Source organism: Ranitomeya imitator, chromosome 2, assembly GCF_032444005.1.
Source record: "Ranitomeya imitator isolate aRanImi1 chromosome 2, aRanImi1.pri, whole genome shotgun sequence".
NCBI classification, from domain to species: Eukaryota; Metazoa; Chordata; class Amphibia; order Anura; family Dendrobatidae; genus Ranitomeya; species Ranitomeya imitator.
In genome coordinates, this window is record NC_091283.1 from 263,203,686 (window position 1) to 263,229,026 (window position 25,341).

At 45.7% G+C, this 25,341-nt stretch overlaps 1 protein-coding gene across 1 annotated transcript in view; it reads left to right on the top strand.

The window, feature by feature from the left end:
• The window catches only part of LOC138666377 (oocyte zinc finger protein XlCOF22-like), a 66,575-nt gene that overhangs the window by 27,213 nt on the left and 14,021 nt on the right, over positions 1–25,341 (top strand). Inside the window, exon 6 of the mRNA XM_069754604.1 lies at positions 3,592–3,682. Within this exon, the coding sequence (XP_069610705.1) occupies positions 3,592–3,682 (91 nt within the window). The remainder of the gene's footprint in view (positions 1–3,591; positions 3,683–25,341) is intronic.

Sequence of the window (25,341 nt, forward strand, 5' to 3'; positions counted from 1 at the left end):
AGGAAGCGACCGGGTCAGCCAGAAACAGTAGAATATCGTCCGCGTACAGCGCCACCTTCTCTTCAATTATCCCATATTTAAACCCAGACACCTCGTCAGACTGTCGAAGTTTAGCAGCCAATGGCTCCACGGCCAGAGCAAACAAAAGATGAGAGAGCGGACACCCCTGTCTCATCTTTATAGCTAATTGTATAGTCCGCGATAACTCCCCATTCACCCTGACTCTAGCCACCGGCTGCGGGTACAGCAGCTGAATCCTGGACACAAACTGCGAGCCAAACCCCATACACTGCAACACCTGCCAGAGATATCCCCATTCCACACTGTCGAATGCCTTATGGGCATCTAAGAATGCAATAACTCTCTGGCCACAGTTATCAGACCTAAGCTGCAGATTCATAAATAGCCTCCTTAGGTTGACCGCCGTGGATCTATCAGGCATAAAGCCAGATTGGTCTGGGTGCATCAGGTTGGAGATGACACTCGTCAACCGCTTCGCCAACACCTTGGCCAGAAGCTTGACATCCATAGTGAGCAAGGAGATTGGCCGGTACGACTCAGGTTTCCCCAAGTCTTTCCTTTCCTTAGGAATCACCGCTATTATGGCTTCTCTCATGGATGCCCTCTACTCTTAGCCTCATCTAGGACCGCTTTTAATCTGGGAATTAGCACCTCCCCCATATTTTTATAGATCTCAGTGGGAAACCCATCCACTCCAGTTGCCTTCCCATTAGCCATGGATTGTAATGCCCGACCCAGTTCCTCCTCCGTGACGGGAGACTCCAAGCCCTATCTATTTGCGTCACTCAACATCATGAGCCCCACACCCTCAAGGAACGCCACTGTGTCTCCTGCCGACTCGTCTATCTTCAGGTCCCCCTTTTGCCCCCGCCATGCTGCTATTCTCCCTCCCCTTCTCTACCTCATGCTTTGCAGCCAGGACCGCATCCTCCTCCTCCATACCCGCTCCAGCTCTGGTTCCTTGTTCTGCCTCCTCCGCAGCATCCACTCTGGCATACTGCTGAAGCTTCGCCGCCACCTCCATACGCCTCTGACATGCGGCGTTCTCCTTGTCAGCGTCTTCTCTGGCATCAGCGCCAACTTGGCTGGCTCCTGCATCGCCAGCACCCGCATCCTTCTGCCGCCGCCTGGTCATTGCCTCCAAAGCCGGGTCCACCGCTCAGCACCGCTTTGCTCCCCTAACCCTCAGCCAGCCGGTATGTGGCAGAAAAGTCCAGTCAGCAGCATCTGCACAGAATAATTAGCCCTTTAGCAGCGGGAGCGCTCTTCTATGCGTCCGCTCACATGGCCAGCTAGGACACGTCCTCCGCCTTTATTAATCTCAATTAAACCATAGTTACTGCATCGTCTAATTCCACCGAAGCCCTCGGACTATAATAAAAGTGAAATAAAAAAACAGTATACCATACCTGTCCCTTGTTCTGTCCCACGCTGTAATCCATGTCTGGGGGGTAAATAGTTTTCAGCCTGAAGGGTGCCAAGATGCGACCGTCCAGGCTGAAAACCACTGGTGAATGAGCTGCTGCGAGCGCAGCCTCAGTGACAAGCGGTGATATCATCACTAGCATTTTCCCACGGTACTGAGGTCACCGCAGTTCAGCCCGGCCTCGATGATGTCACCGATGGTAAATGATGCTGCGCTTTCATCCGCTCATTCACCAGTGGTTCTCAGCCTGGACGGTCGCATCTTGGCACCGTCCAGGTTAAAAACTAATTATCCCCCAGACACGGATTACGCATGCATAGGACAGAATTACAGACGGGTATGGAATATTCTTGTTTTGTTATTTTATTTTTATTACAGGAGATCGAGGGCTTCAGTGGAATTAGGCGAGGTTGTAAGTATGGTTTAATTGAGAATATTAAAGGAGTCAGTCATTTTTTTAATTAAAGGACTTTATTCTTTGCTGTGTCTTTATTTACCATATAACTATAGGATTAGTAATGGAGAGATGTCTTAGACACTTCTCAATTACTATACTTTGGGCTTGATGTCACCTGACAATACAAAGATGAAATCAACCCCTCAAATATTAACCCCACTTGCCACTGCTACAGGGCAAGTGGGAAGTGTCGGGCAAAGCGCCAAAATTGATACATCTAATAGATGCACCTTTTCTAGGCAGCTGCGGGCTGCTGTTTTTAGGCTGGGGGGTCAATATCCATGACCCCTTACTAGCCTGAGAAAACCAGCCCCAAGCTGTGAGCTTTAGCAAGGCTGGTTGTCAAACATGGGGGGACCCCACACCATTTTTTAAAATTATATATTTAAATAATTTTAAAAAATAGCGTGGGTACCCCTCTATTCTTGATAACCAGCCTTGCTGAAGCTAACAGCTGAGGGTTGCAGCCCCCAGCTGTGAGGTTTTCCTGGTTGGTTCAAGAAAATAGGGGGGAACCCACACCGGGGTTTTCATTCTTTAATTTCGATATATTGCAGGCGGCGGGTGATGAATACCCTGATAATCTGCTCCTGCTGTCACTGTTATTAGCAGCGCTGACCGCCGGTAGAGCAGGGGAGAATAATGAGAGCCGTCTTCAGCACCTGCCGCCGGGAAATGGCTCATACTGTAGCTCTTCTTCCATGGTGCTGATGCGTGTCGCACGGAGGACATCAATGTGTGTTCTCCATCTGCACGTGTGCAGTACGTTTTGCCGTCCGTGCTGACGGTAAAAAACGGACATGACTACGTGCAGGACACACGGTCGATGGAAACACACTGACGTGCACAGACCCATTCATTTGAATGGGTGTACATGTGTACCTGTCTCCGGTATGTGTGAAAACTGTCACCTCACATACCAGAGACATGAACGTGTGAAAGAGGTTTTATGATGTGGTGGTAGTTCACTCACGTGGTGGCACACTGAGGTAGGAAAAATGGGAACACCGTCTATTTAAATCATCGTTGATGTATTGTAAGGCAGCATAAACCAACTTGGGGGGGAAACAAACTCAGCCTTCTTGGCTAAAATAAAAACAAAACGATAAAAGAAAACAAAATTCTGCAGCACAATGCTTATGTTGTGGGTGGCACCCCGCTCTGGAGCAGGACAGGTTCAGTTTGTACTTGATGAGCCACAAAGCCTCTGGAGTCCTCTCTCCAGGCTAGCTGAACCCAGACTGTAGAGCTCGGTTATTTCAACCCAAGCCTGTAACTTCCCCATCATGTGATTGATCACATGATCATGTCCTCATGCAGGTCCTGGCAGGTCTGCCAGGGGAGATAAAGTGGACCTTCTCCCACCCGCTCTGTGAAGGTCCACATAAAACCAGCCCTGTTTATACAACTTAACCCTCACAACACGTAGTGTGCTGGAGAAAAATGCTCTGGTTTCACACCACTGACACCGTTAAGCGCAGTGACACATATCTCCCCTCTATCACCTTACCAGTGACTGTGTCACATTGTGTAGATGGCTGTGAACGTCTTGTGCTCAGTCTTGTTTTATCCACCAGTATTATATGTTTTATACTTGTGTAATGAGAACGGTGGAGATGGCAGGATTAGAGCTGATCATAGATGTGACTTCTCCATCTGTCGGTGACTTTTACAATATTTGTTTCAGGGTGAAGATCTGACCCATATTAATACTACAGAGACATATGTGAGGGGGGATGAGTGGTGTAAAGAGGAGATTCCCACATATGGCTACCCAGGTGAGTAGTGACCACTAAATGCAGAGAAGTCACAGATTCTTCTCATCACCGGCTGTGGCTGCTTTATCGGTGGTGTAGTCCGGCCGTATTACCATGATCACCATTTTACCTCTAGACCACAACCTTCTCCTCCACCCAAAACTGTCCAAGTGACTTTGGGCATTGAAAGCCCTTTTCTATAGAACTTACAACCTGGAGGATCCACCTACCCCCTGAGATTAGAAGACACTGACCGTTACCTGCCCAGATCCGTAAACTATAAAGCCAAATGACAGCGTAGGGGTAGAATGTGCTGACAAGTGAGAAAAATATTATGATGAGAAAACGGAGGGTAATGACGCTGTTGGCTTCCAAAATCCCTGATGTGGGAAGAAGGAAATAATCAGGGCTTTGAAAAGCACTGCCAAGTGCTGAGCCAGAAAGTTGGGTATCAAAACAAATGAACGTAAAAAAAAACCCAAAACTTTTCATTTTAATATTCTGCTAATTTCCGATGTGATCCAGCTCCTTCCTCAGGCTTATACAAATGATACATTGTGGATGTTTTATATCCTCCAGAACGGCGTCACAGATCCAGTTGCTTAATTCATTAATTAATCCGCGCCTATGCTGCAGTTTTTTGTATAGAATCCTTTCTTTGTATACAAAACTATACAAATAGATGTAAAATGCATATTGGATGCACAATAAAATACATGTAAAGAACAATATACGTACATGGAAAATCCTCCGGTTTAAGTGTGGATAGTTTAAAAATCCAATAGGATTCTCTATTCACAAGTCTTTGGGACCGATTAGACACACGTTCTGATATTTGTTCTGATATATTGAGTCTTAAACTGGTGGGATCTCGTTCATATTCTAAAACAAAATGCCTAAATAGACAGATTACACCTTCCCTAATATTATGTCTCTGGCTGGTCATCCTATTCTGGATCGCTTGGGTCGTTTTTAGATCCCTGATATCGGAGGAATCTCCCGTCTCTCCCTTCTGTGCTGCTGAATGTGATCATATGGTCCCTACAAGACCAGGTCCCGTCTTTCTGGCCAAACTTCACTTTTATGATGGACAACATTGAATGTGCAGTGAGGCCAAGTGTGAATTTCTGGACAATAACAGCAGAGTTTCCTTTTATCCTGATTTTACAATTTCTTATAAAACCGACTAACTTCAGACAGGATTGTGATAAACTACATAATAATTAGTACACCTGCGCCATGATGTATCTCTAAGTTGTGCGTGGCTGATGGCTGTAATATACAGTGGGCACGGAAAGTAGCATAGAGAAAGTATTAGCGCCCCCATTTCAGGAGAGATTACTGCACAATCTGAATACCTTAGGATTGAAAACAATGTAATTTATGAGGTGGAGTGAATCCATGAAACCAGGGCTGGAGCCAACACATCTCCTGCAGGCGGGAATAAATGTACGGTGGGTACAGAAAGTATTCAGACCCCTTTACATTTTTCACTCTGTTTCATTGCAGCCATTTGGTAAATTCAAAAAAGTTCATTTTTCTCTAGTAGCCTTCCACGACAGCCACCAGGAGGTTGTCTCCATACCCTAATGGGGGACAGGAAGCACAAGAGGTTAAAAACCCTTCCCACCTCCCATTAACCAGTGTCTTTCCTGTCCCCCATGGGGCATGGAGAGGTTACTGGTGCGCTGCAGCGGCGGCTCTAGCAGTGTACCTGTATTCTATTCTTTTGCCGGGCACTAATGGTCGGGCCCCCCGCGGCTTCCTCCTGCGCTGTGCCTCCCGTCTCCTCTGGATTCTGGGACCACGTTCCCGGTCCTCCTGCGTACTCTTTCGGGGACAAAGCTGGCCGGTGAGCCCACCCGGAGGCCTCCCTGAGCTCTCCGGCGTCTCCCCCTCCAGCGCACGCTGTTCGGCGACCCGGAAGTCAAGTGACTCTCCACTTCCGGGTCGGCGCTCCTGTACAGGAGCGACTCAGTCCAGCGCTATGGATCACCGAACGGCGTGCGAGGCACGCTGCATCCTCGCACGCCTGCCTGGGACTGCGGAGGGGGAGGGGCGGCTAATTGCCACGCGCTGGTGCAGGCTTATTTTCTATATAAGCTGCGAAGACATCTCGGGTAAGCCTGCTGTAGCATGGATTCGTCTTGCCCTGCAGCTGCAGAGCCCAGCGCTCCTCAAGCCCTAGTAAGTGTGGCAGAGGGGGTCCCATTTAAAGGTACACTTAAATATACCTTCTTACACTGCTTCCTCTCTCATTGCAGGGAGTCAAGCCTGGCCCTAAAAGCATTACCAAACGCAAATGTGCTACCTGTAATGTGAAAATGCCGCTAGATTGGGAGAAAAAGTTGTGCCAACCTTGTACGGATAAAATCGTCCGAGCGGAACACCCTTCATTGATTGATGAAATTCGCTCCTTGGTTAGGCAGGAGGTTCAAACCTCTTTGGCCACACTCGCCCCACCTCCACCGCCACCACCATCCTCACCTGGTCCATCACTCCCCAAAAAAAGGAAAATCCAGGAGTATTCTGAGTCAGAGTCTGAGGGGTCTTATACGTCTTCCTCTGTCGAATGGGAAGATGTGTTACCCCATAAATCTGCGGAAATTAGGAAATACCCTTTTTCCTCTGAATATATTGAGGAATTGGTGTCTGCAGTGAGGAACACCATGGGGCTAAACGAGAAATCAGTTCCTCAGTCTATACAAGACAAACTGTTCGGTATACATACTGAAAAACAACCTGGGTTTCCCGTCCATAAAAGCATAATAGATATGATTAATAATGAATGGGAATTGCCCGAGAAACGGCTAACAACGCCTCCAGATTTTAAACATCGGTTTCCTCTTGATGAGGACTCAATAAAATGGAGCATCCCAAAAATTGATGTCCAGGTGGCTAGAGTGGCTAAGAAGACTGCTCTGCCATTCGAAGATTCTTCCCAATTAAAGGACCCCTTGGATAGGAAGATTGAGAGCCTTCTCAAAAAGTCCTGGGAAACTTCTACCTCGGCCCTCAGATTCAATATAGCATCCACCTGCGTGGCCCGCTCTCTCTTCCGTTGGATAGAAGAGTTAGAAAGCGACATCTCAGGGTACCCCGAGAGAGGAGGTACTGGACTCCTTGCCTATCTTGCACAGAGCAACAGGGTTCCTTGCAGACGCCTCACTGGAATCTATCCGGGTGGCCGCCAGATCCTTGGTCCAGACAAATTCAGCCAGAAGAGCTCTCTGGTTAAAAATGTGGAGCGGAGACGTTACTTCAAAAATAAAACTATGTTCCATTCCCTTTAAGGGTGACTACGTGTTTGGGCCCTCATTAGATGACATCTTAGAGAAAGCCACAGACAGAAAGAAAACCCTTCCTGAACAGAGACCTCCCAGGAAGCGTTTTTTTCGACCCTCCCAGCCCCAGCTGTTGTGAATTCTGTGGCAGAGCTCCCTCCTGTGGTCACAAGTGGTACTTCGGCTGATTCTCTCTGGGAGCTTCCGTTTGTGGAGGAAACTGGTACTGCTGCTTCTGAGTTTCCTCCCTCAGGTGATCTGGTGAGGTCGTTAGGTGCTTCTCTACTTAACCCCACCTAATGCTTTGATTCATGCTTCCTGTCAATGTTCCAGTGTTGGACTTGTGTTTCTCTGGATCATTCCTGTGGCCTGCTGCTCTGCATAGCTAAGTGCTTCTTTGCTATTTGTTGCTATTTTTTCTGTCCAGCTTGTCTATTTGTTTTGCTGGAAGCTCTGGGACGCAAAGGGTGTACCTCCGTGCCGTTAGTTCGGTACGGAGGGTCTTTTTGCCCCTTTGCGTGGTTTTCTTTAGGGTTTTGTGTAGACCGCAAAGTTATCTTTCCTATCCTCGTTCTGTCTAGAATATCGGGCCTCACTTTGCTGAATCTATTTCATCCCTACGTTTGTCTTTTCATCTTACTCACAGTCATTATATGTGGGGGGCTGCCTTTTCCTTTGGGGTATTTCTCTGAGGCAAGGTAGGCTTATTTTTTCTATCTTCAGGCTAGTTAGTTTCTCAGGCTGTGCCGAGTTGCATAGGTAGCGTTAGGCGCAATCCACGGCTGCCTCTAGTTGTGTTTGGAGAGGATCAGGGATTGCGGTCTGCAGAGTTCCCACGTCTCAGAGCTCGTTCTATTATTTTGGGTTATTGTCACTGTATGTGCTTTGACCTCCATGTCCATTGTGATACTGAATTGCCTTTCATAACACCCAGCCCTCCCAGGGTAGAGGGAAAGGGAAAACCGGGAGGTGGAGTTATGCTAAGGGGAAGCCTAAAATCATCCTTATTCCCCAACAAGAAAAGCAATGACTCCGATCCGGTGGGGGGGGAGGCTTTCAAACTTCATTCACAGTTGGCAGAATATCTCCAACAACCCTTGGGTAGTGAGTGTCATCCAACAGGGTCTACTGATAGAGTTCGATGCGCCTCCTCCCAGGATCTTAAGAGTCACCTCCCCGTCATCTCGGGAGACTCAAAAGTTGATGATGACTGGAATACAGGACTTGCTAGACTCAAGAGCTATTTCCGTGGTCCCGGTGAACGAGCAAGGGGATGGACACTATTCCCGTATCTTCATGATAAAAAAGCCTTCCGGGCAATCTCGGATTATAATAAATCTAAAAGCTCTCAACAAATACATAACCTACCGCAAGTTCAAGATGGAGTCAGTAAGAACAGCCATCCCTCTAATAGCTCCTCATTCATATATGGCAACAATAGACCTCAAGGATGCCTATTTCCATATTCCAATGCATCCTCATCACCGGAAATAGCTAAGATTTGCGGTCCAATTCAACCAAAAAATCTTACATTTCCAATACAATGTTCTCCCTTTCGGGATCTCCTCAGCCCCAAGGGTGTTTTCCAGAGTCATGGTGGAAGCAGTAGCCCATATCAGGAGCCAAGACATCGCTATAGTACCATACTTGGAGGACCTGTTAATAATTGGTCCTTCCGCCGAAGTTCTCAATCAGAGAATTTCCAAAACTCTGAACATCTTACAGCTTCTGGGTTGGATTCCAAATCTAAAAAAGTCTCAGCTATCACCATCAAAGGTGAGGAAATTCCTCGGAGTCCTCTTGGATTCAGAATTCAAAAATCCTTCCTACCAGAGGAACATCGGATAAATCTAATTTCCAAGGTCTCACACTTCAGAAAACAACGTTCTCCGACTCTATGGGCTGCGATGTCTCTTCTGGGGTCGATGACGGCCTGTATACAATCAGTCCAGTGGGCTCAGAGCCACTCCAGAGTTCTGCAGGCACACATCTTAGGGAACTGGAACGGGAATCCAAATTCCCTAAACAGAAGAGTTTACACTCCAGGGAAGGTAAAGGCCTCGTTAACCTGGTGGGCGATCCAATCAAACCTACTGAAAGGAGTAGACTGGGTGCAAGATCCACTGATTACGGTGACAACAGACGCCAGTCAAAAAGGTTGGGGAGCAGTGGTCTCGCAAATCCCATTCCAGGGTCACTGGAATCAGAGAGAAAGCTCCAGTTCCTCCAACTTCAGAGAATTGTTGGCAGTGGAGAGGGCCCTTCTGGCAGCCAGCAGCCTCATTATAGGTCAACATGTCAGAATCTACTCGGACAATATGACGACTGTTGCGCATCTAAAACACCAGGGAAGTCCGAAGTTCAACCAATTAAGAGCAATATCAAACAGGAAATTTTGCTGGGCAGAGAAACATCTCCTCTCACTTTCAGCGATACACCTCAGGGGGTCAGTGAACATTCATGCAGATCGCCTAAGTCGTCACGACTTGCATCCAGGAGAATGGAGCCTGAAGGCGGACGTTTTCAGAATGTTGACAGACAGATGGGGTCTTCCCGATATAGACCTTCTAGCGTCCAGCCAGAATGCACAGGTCGAGAACTACTTCTCCCTAAACCCCAAGGACAGGTCTCAGGGAGTAGACGTCTTCGCTCATACTTGGAGGTTCCATCTAGCATACTTGTTCCCTCCAATACCGTTACTTGCAAAGAACCTCCGGAAGATCCGGGACGATCAGGTCCAGGCTATCTTAGTAGCTCCAGCATGGCCGAAGAGGAGCTGGTACCACCTCATCGAAGAACTGAAGGTGGACGGTCCAGTCTTTCTTCAAGCATCAGAAGATCTTCTCTGCCAGGGCCCCTTTTACCATCCGGAACCACAAAAGTTCAAACTGGCAGCCTGGCTATTGAAGCCCAGGTACTAAGAGCTAGGGGCCTTTCAGAATCAGTAATCTCTACTCTACAGAAATCTAGAAAACCTATTACCTATGCCATATATGGAAAAATCTGGAATAGATTCTCCTCGTGGTGTCCTCCTCATAAACCTGACCCTTTTCATCCTAATATTTCACAAATATTAGATTTTTTACAAAAAGGATTAGAGTTGGGGCTGAAGCCAAGTACCTTGAAAGTTCAAGTGTCAGCCTTGAGCTCCGTCTTCGATCAAGACCTTGCGGGTCATCGTTGGATAAAGAGGTTTATGGTCGCAGCATCAAGACATTGTCCAAGAAAACAAATTTTCGTGCCATCATGGGACTTAAACATAGTTCTAAAGGGTCTTACGGCTCCTCCATTTGAGCCATTATCATCTTGTTCCTCGCAATTTCTGTCCTTCAAGACGGCCTTCTTAGTTGCAATTTCTACTGCAAGACGAGTGGGGGAAATACAAGCCCTTTCAGTAATAGACCAAAAACCAACAGAAGAAAAGAAGCAGCATACAGTCCAAGTACAAAATAGAAAAAATACTTTATTAGTGGTAAAGCCAGATTAAAAACGACAGGGGGAGACAATCCCCATGCTACCCTTAGCATGCACCTAAATGGACAGGACATAGGTGCTTATGAGATACAAGAATCCACAAGATAACCTGCATAGTCATTATACAATTTATATAAAGTGCATATAGTATGCCTAAATATATTGGGTACACTGACCCAGAAAAAATCTAACAATGCACGCACAGTACAGATAACTTAACATACATACCGGTTAATGTGGCAAGATAACACAGCGTATACTTAGCACCTCACTCCTGTCCCCCCCGACGCGCGTTTCGGCTTAATGCCTTTCTCAAGGGGTACTATAGTGTAATACTGGGCACAATATATACAGGGAAAAGGAACTAACTGGTGGGGCTACACTTGTGAAGTTAACCAATGGCTGCACAGGACCTTAATAGTCAGCTCCGGATACACCTGTACGCCGCTCATCAGAGAACACATGGGGCCCCATGTGTCTCCACAGAGACAGCGTCATGAGAACAGGAGCAGACAAAGTACCTCCAAACACCATGCCGACATCGGCGTCCATACCCGTGCAAATCGCGCCGAACGGCCATGGCAGCAGAGACAGGAACCGCACCAAACATTACGGCCACACTAGATAGGCCTGACATGCGCACTAGTGTCCGAGCGGCCATCTTGGTGAAGACCACACAAGAAAATATACAAGCGGCCGTATAGGCGGACATTAGAAAAACTTGTCATGCGCAGTAATATCAGTGTAGCCCTATTTAAAAAGGCCAGGAATACAAGCAGCGCGGCGGCCATTATACTATAGCCAAACATGCGCCATCCAGGTAGCGCAGCCATATTGGTACAGGCAAGAATAAAAGATGTGTAGTGGCGGCCATTTTGGTGTAGTCAGACATATGTAAAGAAAAAAACTAACCGTACATATTGAGAACAACGACATAGTAACTACATAGAGGGCAAAAGAACCATACCCAATATAAATAAAACAATGTATAGCTATATGGCAGCCACCCACCAGAAAAAACAATGTGGAAAATACTAAGTAACAGATAAAACACACCCAAACCCCGACACAGAACAACAATAAGGAGCTGATATCTAGAGGAAAACAATACTAATATCGATCCTGATACATATCCCGGTTGCTGGAACGATACGAGAGTTACATATAGCTTGAAAACACCTAACACTCGTCGATGGATAATATTCCAAGTCCATGAAAAAGCCTTTTTGTGTAGATGCAAAGATATGGGAAAATTGTATATTGAAGAAAATATAGTCCAAGTGGATCCATAGCGTATATTTATAAAGTCCCGATATATCTTCGACCAACCAGGTCATGTATAGCTCCCAAATTCATGTACAGTCCTTCAGGATAGTAGACCTGCTCCCAAGAAAACAACCGAATAGTCGTCCTTCATGTGTCACAACTAATAATAATAAAAAGAGAAGAATACCCATTAAAATCACACTAAAATCAAACGCATGCGGAGAGAAACAGAGGAAAACGGACAACAGCCGGCGAACTACAAGAATGGGGCGAACGAGATATATTCGTTAAGACCCTCCGGATGAATGGTTCGAAGACGCCATATCCATTGTGTCTCCATTTTAGCAAGCCGTTTCGACAATTGACCACCCCTAATATTAATTTTCAGGGTATCAATTCCTCTGACCCAGAACATATTCCATCAGATCACATATTACGTGTTTATCACGATATGTGATTTACTGTGCAATTTGCCCATGTGGACTTATGTATGTGGGGCTTACCACCCGTCAACTTAAGGTCCGTGTGAGGGAACACGTTCTGGGGATACAGGCGGCCAGTGGCCACGCGGATGCCTCCTTGCTCAAAACTCTGCCAAGGCATTTTAAGGAGTTCCATGGATGCAATGCATCACTATTGAGGGTCAGAGGAATTGATACCCTGAAAATTAATATTAGGGGTGGTCAATTGTCGAAACGGCTTGCTAAAATGGAGACACAATGGATATGGCGTCTTCGAACCATTCATCCGGAGGGTCTTAACGAATATATCTCGTTCGCCCCATTCTTGTAGTTCGCCGGCTGTTGTCCGTTTTCCTCTGTTTCTCTCCGCATGCGTTTGATTTTAGTGTGATTTTAATGGGTATTCTTCTCTTTTTATTATTATTAGTTGTGACACATGAAGGACGACTATTCGGTTGTTTTCTTGGGAGCAGGTCTACTATCCTGAAGGACTGTACATGAATTTGGGAGCTATACATGACCTGGTTGGTCGAAGATATATCGGGACTTTATAAATATACGCTATGGATCCACTTGGACTATATTTTCTTCAATATACAATTTTCCCATATCTTTGCATCTACACAAAAAGGCTTTTTCATGGACTTGGAATATTATCCATCGACGAGTGTTAGGTGTTTTCAAGCTATATGTAACTCTCGTATCGTTCCAGCAACCGGGATATGTATCAGGATCGATATTAGTATTGTTTTCCTCTAGATATCAGCTCCTTATTGTTGTTCTGTGTCGGGGTTTGGGTGTGTTTTATCTGTTACTTAGTATTTTCCACATTGTTTTTTCTGGTGGGTGGCTGCCATATAGCTATACATTGTTTTATTTATATTGGGTATGGTTCTTTTGCCCTCTATGTAGTTACTATGTCGTTGTTCTCAATATGTACGGTTAGTTTTTTTCTTTACATATGTCTGACTACACCAAAATGGCCGCCACTACACATCTTTTATTCTTGCCTGTACCAATATGGCTGCGCTACCTGGATGGCGCATGTTTGGCTATAGTATAATGGCCGCCGCGCTGCTTGTATTCCTGGCCTTTTTAAATAGGGCTACACTGATATTACTGCGCATGACAAGTTTTTCTAATGTCCGCCTATACGGCCGCTTGTATATTTTCTTGTGTGGTCTTCACCAAGATGGCCGCTCGGACACTAGTGCGCATGTCAGGCCTATCTAGTGTGGCCGTAATGTTTGGTGCGGTTCCTGTCTCTGCTGCCATGGCCGTTCGGCGCGATTTGCACGGGTATGGACGCCGATGTCGGCATGGTGTTTGGAGGTACTTTGTCTGCTCCTGTTCTCATGACGCTGTCTCTGTGGAGACACATGGGGCCCCATGTGTTCTCTGATGAGCGGCGTACAGGTGTATCCGGAGCTGACTATTAAGGTCCTGTGCAGCCATTGGTTAACTTCACAAGTGTAGCCCCACCAGTTAGTTCCTTTTCCCTGTATATATTGTGCCCAGTATTACACTATAGTACCCCTTGAGAAAGGCATTAAGCCGAAACGCGCGTCGGGGGGGACAGGAGTGAGGTGCTAAGTATACGCTGTGTTATCTTGCCACATTAACCGGTATGTATGTTAAGTTATCTGTACTGTGCGTGCATTGTTAGATTTTTTCTGGGTCAGTGTACCCAATATATTTAGGCATACTATATGCACTTTATATAAATTGTATAATGACTATGCAGGTTATCTTGTGGATTCTTGTATCTCATAAGCACCTATGTCCTGTCCATTTAGGTGCATGCTAAGGGTAGCATGGGGATTGTCTCCCCCTGTCGTTTTTAATCTGGCTTTACCACTAATAAAGTATTTTTTCTATTTTGTACTTGGACTGTATGCTGCTTCTTTTCTTCTGTTGGTTTTTGGTTTATACTTTGCAGTTTGTCCATTATGGTCCTCTTCTTGGTCCCATTTCCATCATATAAAAATGTACCCTACCCGGGTCAAACTATAATGTTGGTGACTTGGTATGTGTCCACTATAGTGTTTTGTTTAACTTTCAGTAATAGAGCCTTATCTTACCATAAGGGATGACTCCATCGTGTTCCGTACAGATCCATGTTTCCTACCGAAGGTAGTGTCAGAATTTCATCAATCACAGGATATAGTCCTCCCATCGTTCTGTCACAATCCTTCAAATCCGGAAGAACACAGATTTCATACCTTGGATGTACGACGTATAGTGTTATACTACTTAGAACATACTAAATCGTTTAGAATTGACAAAAATCTCTTCGTTCATCTTTCTGGCAGAAACAAAGGCAAGAAGGTAGCGAAGAGTACCATTGCCAACTGGATAAAAAAGGCCATTACTGAAGCATACCTAACTCAGAATATTGCTATTCCTGCGGGCCTAAAGGCTCATTCCACCAGATCTACTTCCGTCTCTTGGGCTGAAAGGGCTGGCGCTTCAACAGAGCAGATTTGCAGGGCAGCAACATGGTCTTCTCTACACACATATACTAAGCATTATAGATTGGACTTCTGGTCCAATCGGGATCTTGCTTTTGGCCGAAAGGTTCTTCAGGCTGTGGTCCCTCCCTAAATACAGAATTGGTTGGCATTCCTCCTGGGCTGTCGTGGAAGGCTACTAGAGAAAATAGAATTATTCCTACCGTTAATTCGGTTTCTAGGAGCCTTCCACGACAGCATTAATTCCCTCCCGATGTTCTTGGATATTTTTCTGAGAACCTAAAGGTAACCGGTGCTATGGGTTCAGTTGTAAGTCACTGGTTAATGGGAGGTGGGAGGGGTTTTTAACCTCTTGTGCTTCCTGTCCCCCATTAGGGTATGGAGACAACCTCCTGGTGGCTGTCGTGGAAGGCTCCTAGAAACCGAATTAACGGTAAGAATCTATTTTTTTCTCATTAGTGTACACTCTCCACCCCATCTTGACTGAAAAAAAACAGGAATGTAGTAATTTTTGCAAATTTATTTAAAAAAGAAAAACTGAACTATCCCATGGTCATAAGTCTTCAGCCCCTTTGCTCAGTATTGAGGAGAAGCCCCTTTTTAGCTAGTACAGCCATGAATCTTCTTGGGAATGATGCAACAAGTTTTTCACACCTGGATTTGGGGATCCTTGGCCATTCTTCCTTGCAGATCCTCTCCAGTATGGTCAGGTGGGATGGTGAACGTTGGTGGACAGCCATTTTCAGGTCTTTCCAGAGATGCTCAATTTGGTTTAGGTCAGGGCTCTAGCTGGGCCGGTCAAGAATGGTCACAGAGTTGTTCTGAAGCCGCTCCTTTGTTATTTTAGCTGTGTGCTTAGGGTCATTGTCTTGTTGGAAGGTGAATCTTCGGCCAAGTCTGAGGTCCAGAGCACTCTGGAAGAGGTTTTCATCCAGGATATCTCTGTACTTGGCCGCATTCATGTTTCCTTCAATGACAACCAGTCGTCCTGTCCCTACAACTGAAAAACACCCCCATAACATGATGCTGCCACCACCATGCTTCACTGTTGGGATTGTATTGGGCAGGTGATGAGCAGTGCCTGGTTTTCTCCACACATACCGCTTAGAATTATCACTAAAAAGGTCCATCTTTGTCTCATCAGACCAGAGAATCTTATTTCTCATAGTCTGGGAGTCCTTCATGTGTTTTTTAGCAATAGTCTTCTATGGAGACTATTGAAGCATGCCAAAAGTAAAACAAAAAAAAGTTTTTTAAAATATAAAAATTCAAATCAGCCCCTTTCGCCCATTCAAAATAAAACAATAAAAATAAAATCAAACATACACATATTTGGCGCCGCTGCGTTCAGAATCGCCTGATGCTAAATGACATAGCGAGAAAAAAAGTCAAAACGCCAGAATTATGTTTTTTTTTGGTCGCCGCGACATTGCATTAAAATGCAACAATGGGCGATCAAAAGATCGTATCTGCACCAACATGGTGTCATTAACCCCTACCCGACCCATGACGCCACGTAGGCGTCATGAAAGTCGGTGCCAATCCGACCCATGACGCCTATGTGGCGTCATGGAAAGATCGCGTCCCTGCAGATCGGGTGAAAGGGTTAACTCCCATTTCACCCGATCTGCAGGGACAGGGGGAGTGGTAGTTTAGCCCAGGGGGGGTGGCTTCACCCCCCCGTGGCTACGATCGCTCTGATTGGCTGTTGAAAGTGAAACTGCCAATCAGAGCGATTTGTAATATTTCACCTATTATAACGGGTGAAATATTACAATCCAGCCATGGCCGATGCTGCAATATCATCGGCCATGGCTGGAAATACTAATGTGCCCCCACCCCACCCCACCGATCGCCCCCCCCCAGCCCTCCGATCTGTCCGGTACACTGCCCCGCTCCCCTCCGTCCTGTGCTCCGCTCCCCCCCGTGCTCTTGTCCGCTCACCCCCGTGCTCCAATCACCCCCCCGTGCTCCAATCACCCCCCCTGCACTCCGATCCACCCCCCCCCCCCGTGCTCCGTTCCACCCCCCCGTGCTCCGTTCCACCCCTCCCGCGTTCCGATCCACCCTCCCGTGCTCCGATTTCCCCCCCCCCCCAGTTCTCCCCCCCCCCCCCCACCCCATCATACTTACCGATCCTGCCGGGGTCCGTCCGTCTTCTACCTGGGCGCCGCCATCTTCCAAAATGGCGGGCGCAGTGCGCCCGCCGAATCTGCCGGCCGGCAGATTCGTTCAAAGTGCATTTTGATCACTGAGATATAATCTATCCCAGTGATCAAAATAAAAAAATGATAAATACCCCCCCCCCCCCCCCTTTGTCACCCCCATAGGTAGGGACAATAAAAAAATAAAGAATTTTTTTTTTCCACTAATGTTAGAATAGGGGTAGGGTTAGGGGTAGGGTTAGGGCTAGGGTTAGGGTTAGAGCTAGGGTTAGGGTTAGGGGTAGGGTTAGGGGTAGGTTTAGGGCTAGGGTTAGGGTTTTGGTATGTGCACACGTATTCTGGTCCTCTGCGGATTTTTCCGCTGCGGATTTGATAAATCCGCAGTGCTAAACCGCTGCGGATTTATGGCGGATTTACCATGTTTTTTCTGCACATTTCACTGCGGTTTTACAACTGCGGTTTTCTATTGGAACAGTTGTAAAACCGCTGCGGGATCCGCAGAAAGAAGAGACATGCTGCGGAATGTAAACCGCTGCGTTTCCGTGCAGTTTTTCTGCAGCATGTGTACAGCGATTTTTGTTTCCCATAGGTTTACATTGAACTGTAAACTCATGGGAAACTGCTGCGGATCCGCAGCGTTTTCCGCAGCGTGTGCACATACCTTTAGAATTAGGCTATGTGCACACGGTGCGGATTTGGCTGCGGATCCGCAGCGGATTTGCAGCAGTGTTCCATCAGGTTTACAGTACCAAGTAAACCTATGGAAAACCAAATCCGCTGTGCCCATGGTGCGGAAAATACCGTGCGGAATCCGCAGATGAAATCCGCACAAAAAACACTGGAAATCCGCGGAAAATCCGCAGATAAAACGCAGTGCCTTTTACCCGCGGATTTTTCAAAAATGATGCTGAAAAATCTCACACGAATCCGCAACGTGGGCACATAGCCTTAGGGTTAGGGTTGGAATTAGGGTTGTGGTTAGGGTTGTGATTAGGGTTATGGCTACAGTTGGGATTAGTTAGGGGTGTGGGGGGGTTAGTGTTGGAGGTCGAATTGAGGGGTTACCACTGTTGAGGCACATCAGGGGTCTCCAAACGCAACATGGCGCCACCATTGATTCCAGCCAATCTTGTATTCAAAAAGTCAAATGGTGCTCCCTCCCTTCCGAGCCCCGACGTGCGCCCAAACAGTGGTTTACCCCCACATATGGGGTACCAGCATACTCAGGATAAACTGCGCAACAATTATTGGGGTCCAATTTCTCCTGTTACCCTTGTGAAAATAAAAAAATGCTTGCTAAAACATCATTTTTGAGGAAAGAAAAATGATTTTTTATTTTCACGGCTATGCGTTGTAAACGTCTGTGAAGCACTTGGGGGTTCAAAGTGCTCACCACATATCTAGATAAGTTCCTTGGGGGGTCTAGTTTCTAAAATGGGGTCACTTGTGGGGGGTTTCTACTGTTTAGGCACACCAGGGGCTCTGCAAACGCAACGTGACGCCCACAGACCATTCCATCAAAGTCTGCATTTCAAAAGTCACCACTTCACTTCCGAGCCCCGGCGTGTGCCCAAACAGTGGTTTACCCCCACATGTGGGGTATCAGCGTACTCAGGAGAAACTGGACGACAACAACTTTTGGGGTGAAATTTCTCCAGTTACCCTTGGGAAAATAAAAAATTGCAGGCTAAAAGATCATTTTTGAGAAAATAATTTTTATTTTTTATTTTCATGGCTCTGCGTTATAAACTTCTGTGAAGCACTTGGGGGTTTAAAGTGCTCAATATGCATCTAGATAAGTTCCTTGGGGGGTCTAGTTTCCAAAATGGGGTCACTTGTGGGGGAGCTCCAATGTTTAGGCACACAGGGGCTCTCCAAACGCGACATGGTGTCCGCTAACAATTGGAGCTAATTTTCCATTCAAAAAGTCAAATGGCGCGCCTTCCCTTCCGAGCCCTGCCGTGTGCCCAAACAGTGGTTTACCCCCACATGTGAGGTATTTGTGTACTCAGGAGAAATTGCCCAACAAATTTTAGGATCCATTTTATTCTGTTGCCCATGTGAAAATGAAAAAATTGAGGCTAAAAATTTTTTTGTGAAAAAAAAAAAAGTACTTTTTCATTTTTATGGATCAATTTGTGAAGCACCTGGGGGTTCAAAGTGCCCACTATGCATCTAGATAAGTTCCTTGGGGCGTCTAGTTTCCAAAATTGGGTCACTTGTGGGGGAGCTCCAATTTTTAGGCACACGGGGGCTCTCCAAACGTGACATGGTGTCCGCTAAAGAGTGGAGCCAATTTTTGATTCAAAAAGTCAAATGGCGCTCCTTCCCTTCCAAGCCCTGCCGTGCGCCCAAATAGTGGTTTACCCCAGCATATGAGGTATCAGTGTACTCAGGACAAATTGGACAACAACTTTCTTGGTTCAGTTTCTCCTTTTACCATTGGGAAAATAAAAAAATTGTTGCTAAAAGATAATTTTTGTGACTAAAAAGTTAAATGTTCATTTTTTCCTTCCATGTTGCTTCTGCTGCTGTGAAGTACCTGAAGGGTTAATAAACTTCTTGAATGTGGTTTTGAGTACCTTGAGGGGTGCATTTTTTAGAATGGTGTCACTTTTGGGTATTTTCAGCCATATAGACCCCTCAAACTGACTTCAAATGTGAGGTGGTCCCTAAAAAAAATGATTTTGTAAATTTCGTTGTAAAAATGAGAAATCGCTGGTCAAATTTTAACCCTTATAACTTCCTAGCAAAAAAAAATGTTGTTTCCAAAATTGTGCTGATATAAAGTATACATGTGGGAAATGTTATTTATTAACTATTTTGTGTCACACAACTCTCTGGTTTAACAGAATAAAAATGTGAAAATTGCGAAATTTTCAAAATTTTCGCCAAATTTCCGTTTTTATCACAAATAAACGCAGAATTTATTGACCTAAATTTACCACTAACATGAAGCCCAATATGTCACGAAAAAACAAAAAAATAAGCCCTCACCCAACCCGAGATCACGAAAAATGAGACACTATGGGTATCAGAAAATGGCGCAAATTTTATTTTTTAGCAAAGTAGTTTTGTTTGTTTTTTTTCACCACATAGATAAAAAAGAACCTAGACATGTTTGTTGTGTATGAACTCGTAATGACCTGGAGAATCATAATGGCAGGTCAGTTTTAGTGAACGTAGGAAAAAAGCCAAACAAATGACAAGTGTGGGATTGCACTTTTATTTTTTAAATTTCACCGCATTTGGAATTTTTTCCCGTTTTCTAGTACACAACAAGGTAAAATCAATGGTGGCATTCAAAAGTACAACTCGTCCCGCAAAAATAAGTCCTCACATGGCCATATTGACGGAAAAATAAAAAAGTTATCTCTCTGAGAAGAAGGGGAGTGAAAAACAAAAACGCTAAACTGAAAAAGGCTTCGGGGGTTAATTAAACACACCTGGCCTCCAATGAAGGAATAGAACCATCTCAAGGAGGATCACAAGGAAATGGACAGTATGTGACTTAAATATGAATGTCTGAGCAAAGGGTCTGAATACTTATGACCATGTGATATTTCAGTTTTTCTTTCATGTTAAATTTGCAAAAATTTCTACATTTCTGTTTTGTTTTCAGTCAAGATGGGGTGTAATGCAATGGGATGGCTGCAATGAATCAAAGAGTGAAAAATACTGAATACTCTGAATACTTTCTGTACCCACTGTACATTTATTCACGCCTGCAGGAGATGTGTTGGCTCCAGCCCTGGTTTCATGGATTCACTCCACCTCATAAATTACATTATGTTTTCAATCCTAAATACCGTATATACTCGAGTATAAGCCGACAATTTCAGCCCATTTTTTTAGGCTGAAATTGCCCCTCTCAGCTTATACTCGAGTCATACCCAGGGGTCAGTAGGGGAGGTGGAGTGGCAGTACCATGTGACCGCTCACTACAGGAAGAAGGTGCCGGGAAACAGACGTGCAGGTACCGCGCCAGGAGCAGGTGAGTGTAAGCAGTGTGCGATATTCTCCTGCTCCCCGTTCCACCGTCGCCAGCCGCCGCTACGTTCCCAGTCCACTGCACTGATGCTCAGGTCAGAGGGCGCGGTGACGCTATTAGTGCGCGCCGCCTTCTGTCTGAGCAGTCAGTGCAGTAGACGTGGAACGTAGCGGCGACTGGCAGCAGTGGAACGCGGAGCAGGTGAATATAATAAGTGCCGGGGGCCTGAGCGACGAGAGGTGAGTATGTGATTTTTTTTTTTTTTTTTTTTTATCGCAGTAACAGCATATGGGGCAAATGACTTTATGGAGCATCTTATGGGGCCATAATCAGCATTTATGGAGCATTACATGGGGCAAATGACTTTATGGAGCATCTTATGGGGCCATAATCAGCATTTATGGAGCATTACATGGGGCAAATGACTTTATGGAGCATCTTATGGGGCCATAATCAGCATTTATGGAGCATTACATGGGGCAAATGACTTTATGGAGCATCTTATGGGGCCATAATCAGCATTTATGGAGCATTACATGGGGCAAATGACTTTATGGAGCATCTTATGGGGCCATAATCAGCATTTATGGAGCATTACATGGGGCAAATGACTTTATGGAGCATCTTATGGGGCCATAATCAGCATTTGTGCAGCATTATATGGGGTGTATTTTGTATGGAGCATCTTATGGGGCCCATCATATACTGTATGGAGCATTTTATGGGGTGTATTTTGTATGAAGCATCTTATGGGCCCATCATGAACTGTATGAAGCATTATATGGGCTCCTGATTCAATATGGATATTCAAAAACCCTTAACCTACTGATGTCTCAATTAATTTTACTTTTATTGGTATCTATTTTTATTTTTGACATTTACCGGTAGCTGCTGCATTTTCCACCCTAGGCTTATACTCGAGTCATTAAGTTTTCTCAGTTTTTTGTGTCAAAATTAGGGGTCTCGGCTTATACTCGGGTTGGCTTATACTCGAGTATATACGTTAATTCGGATTGTGCAGTAATCTCTCCTGAAAAGTGGGCGCTAATACTTTCTCTACTCTACTAGTCAGGACTCATAGTAGCTCTAGTAATCCACCATGAATGAGTGCAACTCCGGTTTAGTGTTGGAGTTCTCCCCTCATACATATGTTGTTGTTGAGGATGTAACTTTTTTTTTTTATACATGTTCATTCTGCATGATAGTTTGATTGTGGTGGGATCGGCCTGCCTCACTTATCTGAGTCTGTAACTCCCTGGAAGTGTTTAGAAAAAGGTTTGTTACCAAATACCTGAGATCTAAATTTAAGATCCCTCAGCTCTGCACTATTATAAAAAGTTCTATTTAAATGTCTAATATTTCTTCTTGACATTTATCTGTCAGAAAATATTGGTCCTTACGATAGTTTATACTACTTAGAGCCACCGAGTCCCATACTCCAATTACTCCAGAGAAGTTTCACCACTACTCATTTTTTTTTTCCTGAGAATGACTGTTCAGCTTGATCATTTCAGTAGATGTGTAATTGTCTATAGTCACAGTTTTGCCCATTACCCTTTAACTTCTTTAACCCCTCTACATGGATTTTGTCACGATATTGTATGAACTATCATATAAGTTTAGTTTCTCTTGTCAGCCCAGGATGTGGGCTAAAACCCCCCCCTTCCCTTTCACTCAGGCAAGACCTTGCCTTGCCAATGTATGTGGGGGAGTTTTATTGAAGAGAGGAATTTACGACCGGCATAGCTGCATTGGAAAGCTTTGCCAGCTAGAACTGGATTAGAAGACTCTAGAATCCATGAGGGTCCTTTGTTCTGTTACTGTAAGATATTAGACAAACGATTTAAGATGGGAGAATAATAAATACATATTTGGAATCTCTAGAAAATATATATAAAAAATGGTGGCGCAAAGTGTCACCGCTATTAATAGTTCCAGCAGCAATACCAAAAAACTTCCACCTTTACGTTTGTCAAAAAATGAATACAAAACAAATAAATATGTATATACACGCAGGTTATATATACAGGTATGCGCATACCTGTATATATAACCTGCGTGTATATACATATTTGGAATCTCCCTCGGTGGATCTGTCAACCGCTGTAAACATGAGCTTCTAACTCCATCAGGTAAAAAAGTTTGGATTTCTCTGTAATTATGCATCACAAATAGGACATATTTGATCTCATTAGAATGCCCACGTTAATACGAGATGAATGCTGTGTTTGTTATGATTATGTTCTGTAGCGGAGATACAGCCATTAGAGTAACTTGTGTTAGAGTTACCAAGACTGAAGAAAGAGGAGGGCGATCTTAACTCAGCCCTTTCTGTGATGTCACAGGCTGCAGGTTATAAGTTTCTGGCAGGCTTCCAGCAGTCAGTTTTTTACCTGAAGAGCCCTGACTGCAAGTCCTAATGCACTGGGACATATGGGAACTCCACTAGCCTGGTTGCCTGCAATGCTCTGAACACATGTAAGTGTTGATTTCTCATGTTATTCCCTGTTTTTTTATAATTACCTTGTACATATTTGCAATTGTCTCCTTTTGTAAAATCCTTGTAATATTTTTCTATAAACACTGCCTAAACTTTACGGAGTATAATATTTAATACTAGTTCGTTCTTCCAGTTCTAAAACGTACCCCTGTCTCCTGAAGGGAATTACGCTACTGTTTTGGGTTAGCTTCGGACCCGTTTAATCGAAGCTGGTGGCAGCAATACCGTGTGCAGGCCTCTGGGTGTCAATGTAGCGACTGCGGTGTTGATAATTATTGTTCCTGCCTGAGCGGGAGTAGTTTATCACGTCGCTGCAGCGTGCCCAATAGCCAGTACATAACAGGCAGCCTTTCTGGCGACTAATCACCCTAGGTGCAGTACCTAATCTGACCTGACAGAAAGGGGGGTGCCAGAGAGCTGCAAGGTTTAAGTGGAACTGTAAGCGGGATACACCTAAATCCCTGCAGTTCGTGGTATATTGAAGAGCAGTGGGATACCTAAAATAAGCCCCTGCTGTAAACTAAGAGGTCAATAGCCTTGTGTGTGTTTTTTTTTGTTCATCACATTGTAGCAGTGGAGGGATAGCTAAGATAAGCCCCCTGCACATTTGATAGCCGTCTGTTGGCCTAAAGTGACCCCGATCCGTGACGTAGGGGTGACGGTCACGGTGTGAATCCGTGACATTGGTGGCAGCGGTCAGGAATCTCTGTGGGGTTCATGACAAAATGGTGGCAAGGCGGTGGGATATTAGAGCATTAGTGATTTGGTTTGAGCAATCATTCCTCTCACTAAAAACTTACAGAAAGTTCTTGCGAGGACTGCGAAAATAAGTTTGGAGAACGAACTCAGTGTTTATTAGTCCTGAGACAATTGTGTGTACTGGTAATTATCCCTTCCCTTTCTCTTCATTTTTCTGTCCTATCTTTTATTTGGTAACCATGGTTGTGCTGGGAGAAACCTTTTATGAGCAGCAGACCAGAGACACCCTTATTGCCCTATGCAGGCAAAAACAAAAGCCAACTGGTCGCAGTTCTGGTGCAATGGGAAGCCACTCTAGACCACTCTCAGAGCCCAGTGGCCGCAGAAGCCAGCACAAGCGAACATGGTGCTGCAGCAGAGGTCCAACCACTGAATGCTGGCTCTGTTAGCAATCTGGGCGAGTTGGACCCCCACCTGCAGGCGGCCTTGAAAGAATTCCCCAATGACGACCATGAGGGACATCGGCAGCTGATCCAGCAATACCAGGAGCAAGCCGAGCGAGAGGCCCAGGTCCAGCGAGCCGAGCGAGAGGCCCAAGCAGAGCGGGAGTACCAGCTGCAGATGGCCCGACTGCAAATGCAGGGGTTGTCCCAGTCCAGCCGTAAGCCAAGCAGCGCTCAGACACCGAAGCCCTGGCCCGATCACTTCCCTGTTATGGAAAAGGACGGGGACTTGGACACTTTTCTGCGGGCCTTTGAGAAAGCCTGCAGACAGTACCAGCTGCCTAGACAAGAATGGGCACGATACCTAACACCAGGGCTGAGAGGCAAAGCTCTGGAGGCGTTTGCTGCCCTCCCTCAAGAACAAGATGGCGACTATGAGGCCATCAAGCAGGCTCTGATAGCCAAGTACCAGCTTACACCCGAGGTGTACCATAGAAAGTTCCGGACCCTCCAACGTGGCCCACACGACAGTTACAGTGATGTGGTGCATGGACTGGGGACCCACTTTGACCAGTGGACCCAAGGACTGTCAGTGACCACCTTTGCACAGCTGTGAGACCTGATGATCAAAGACCAGTTCTTCCATCTTTGCCCAGCTGAGGTGGGACAGTTCGTGATGGACAGAGAGCCCAAAGACGTGACGAAAGCAGCGCAGATTACCGATGCCTATGAGGCCAACCGTAGATCAGAAGTGCGGAAGCCAGTCACCACCAGCTGGAGAGGGGGTAAGCCTGCATCCAACGCCAGTACCCCTGCCAGCCAACACACCAGAGGTCCTGTCCTCGTAGCCAACAGCATCAGACCTACCACCGAACCTCGCCAGTGTTAAGTCTGCAAGCGGCCTGGTCATATCAGTCCCTACTGTC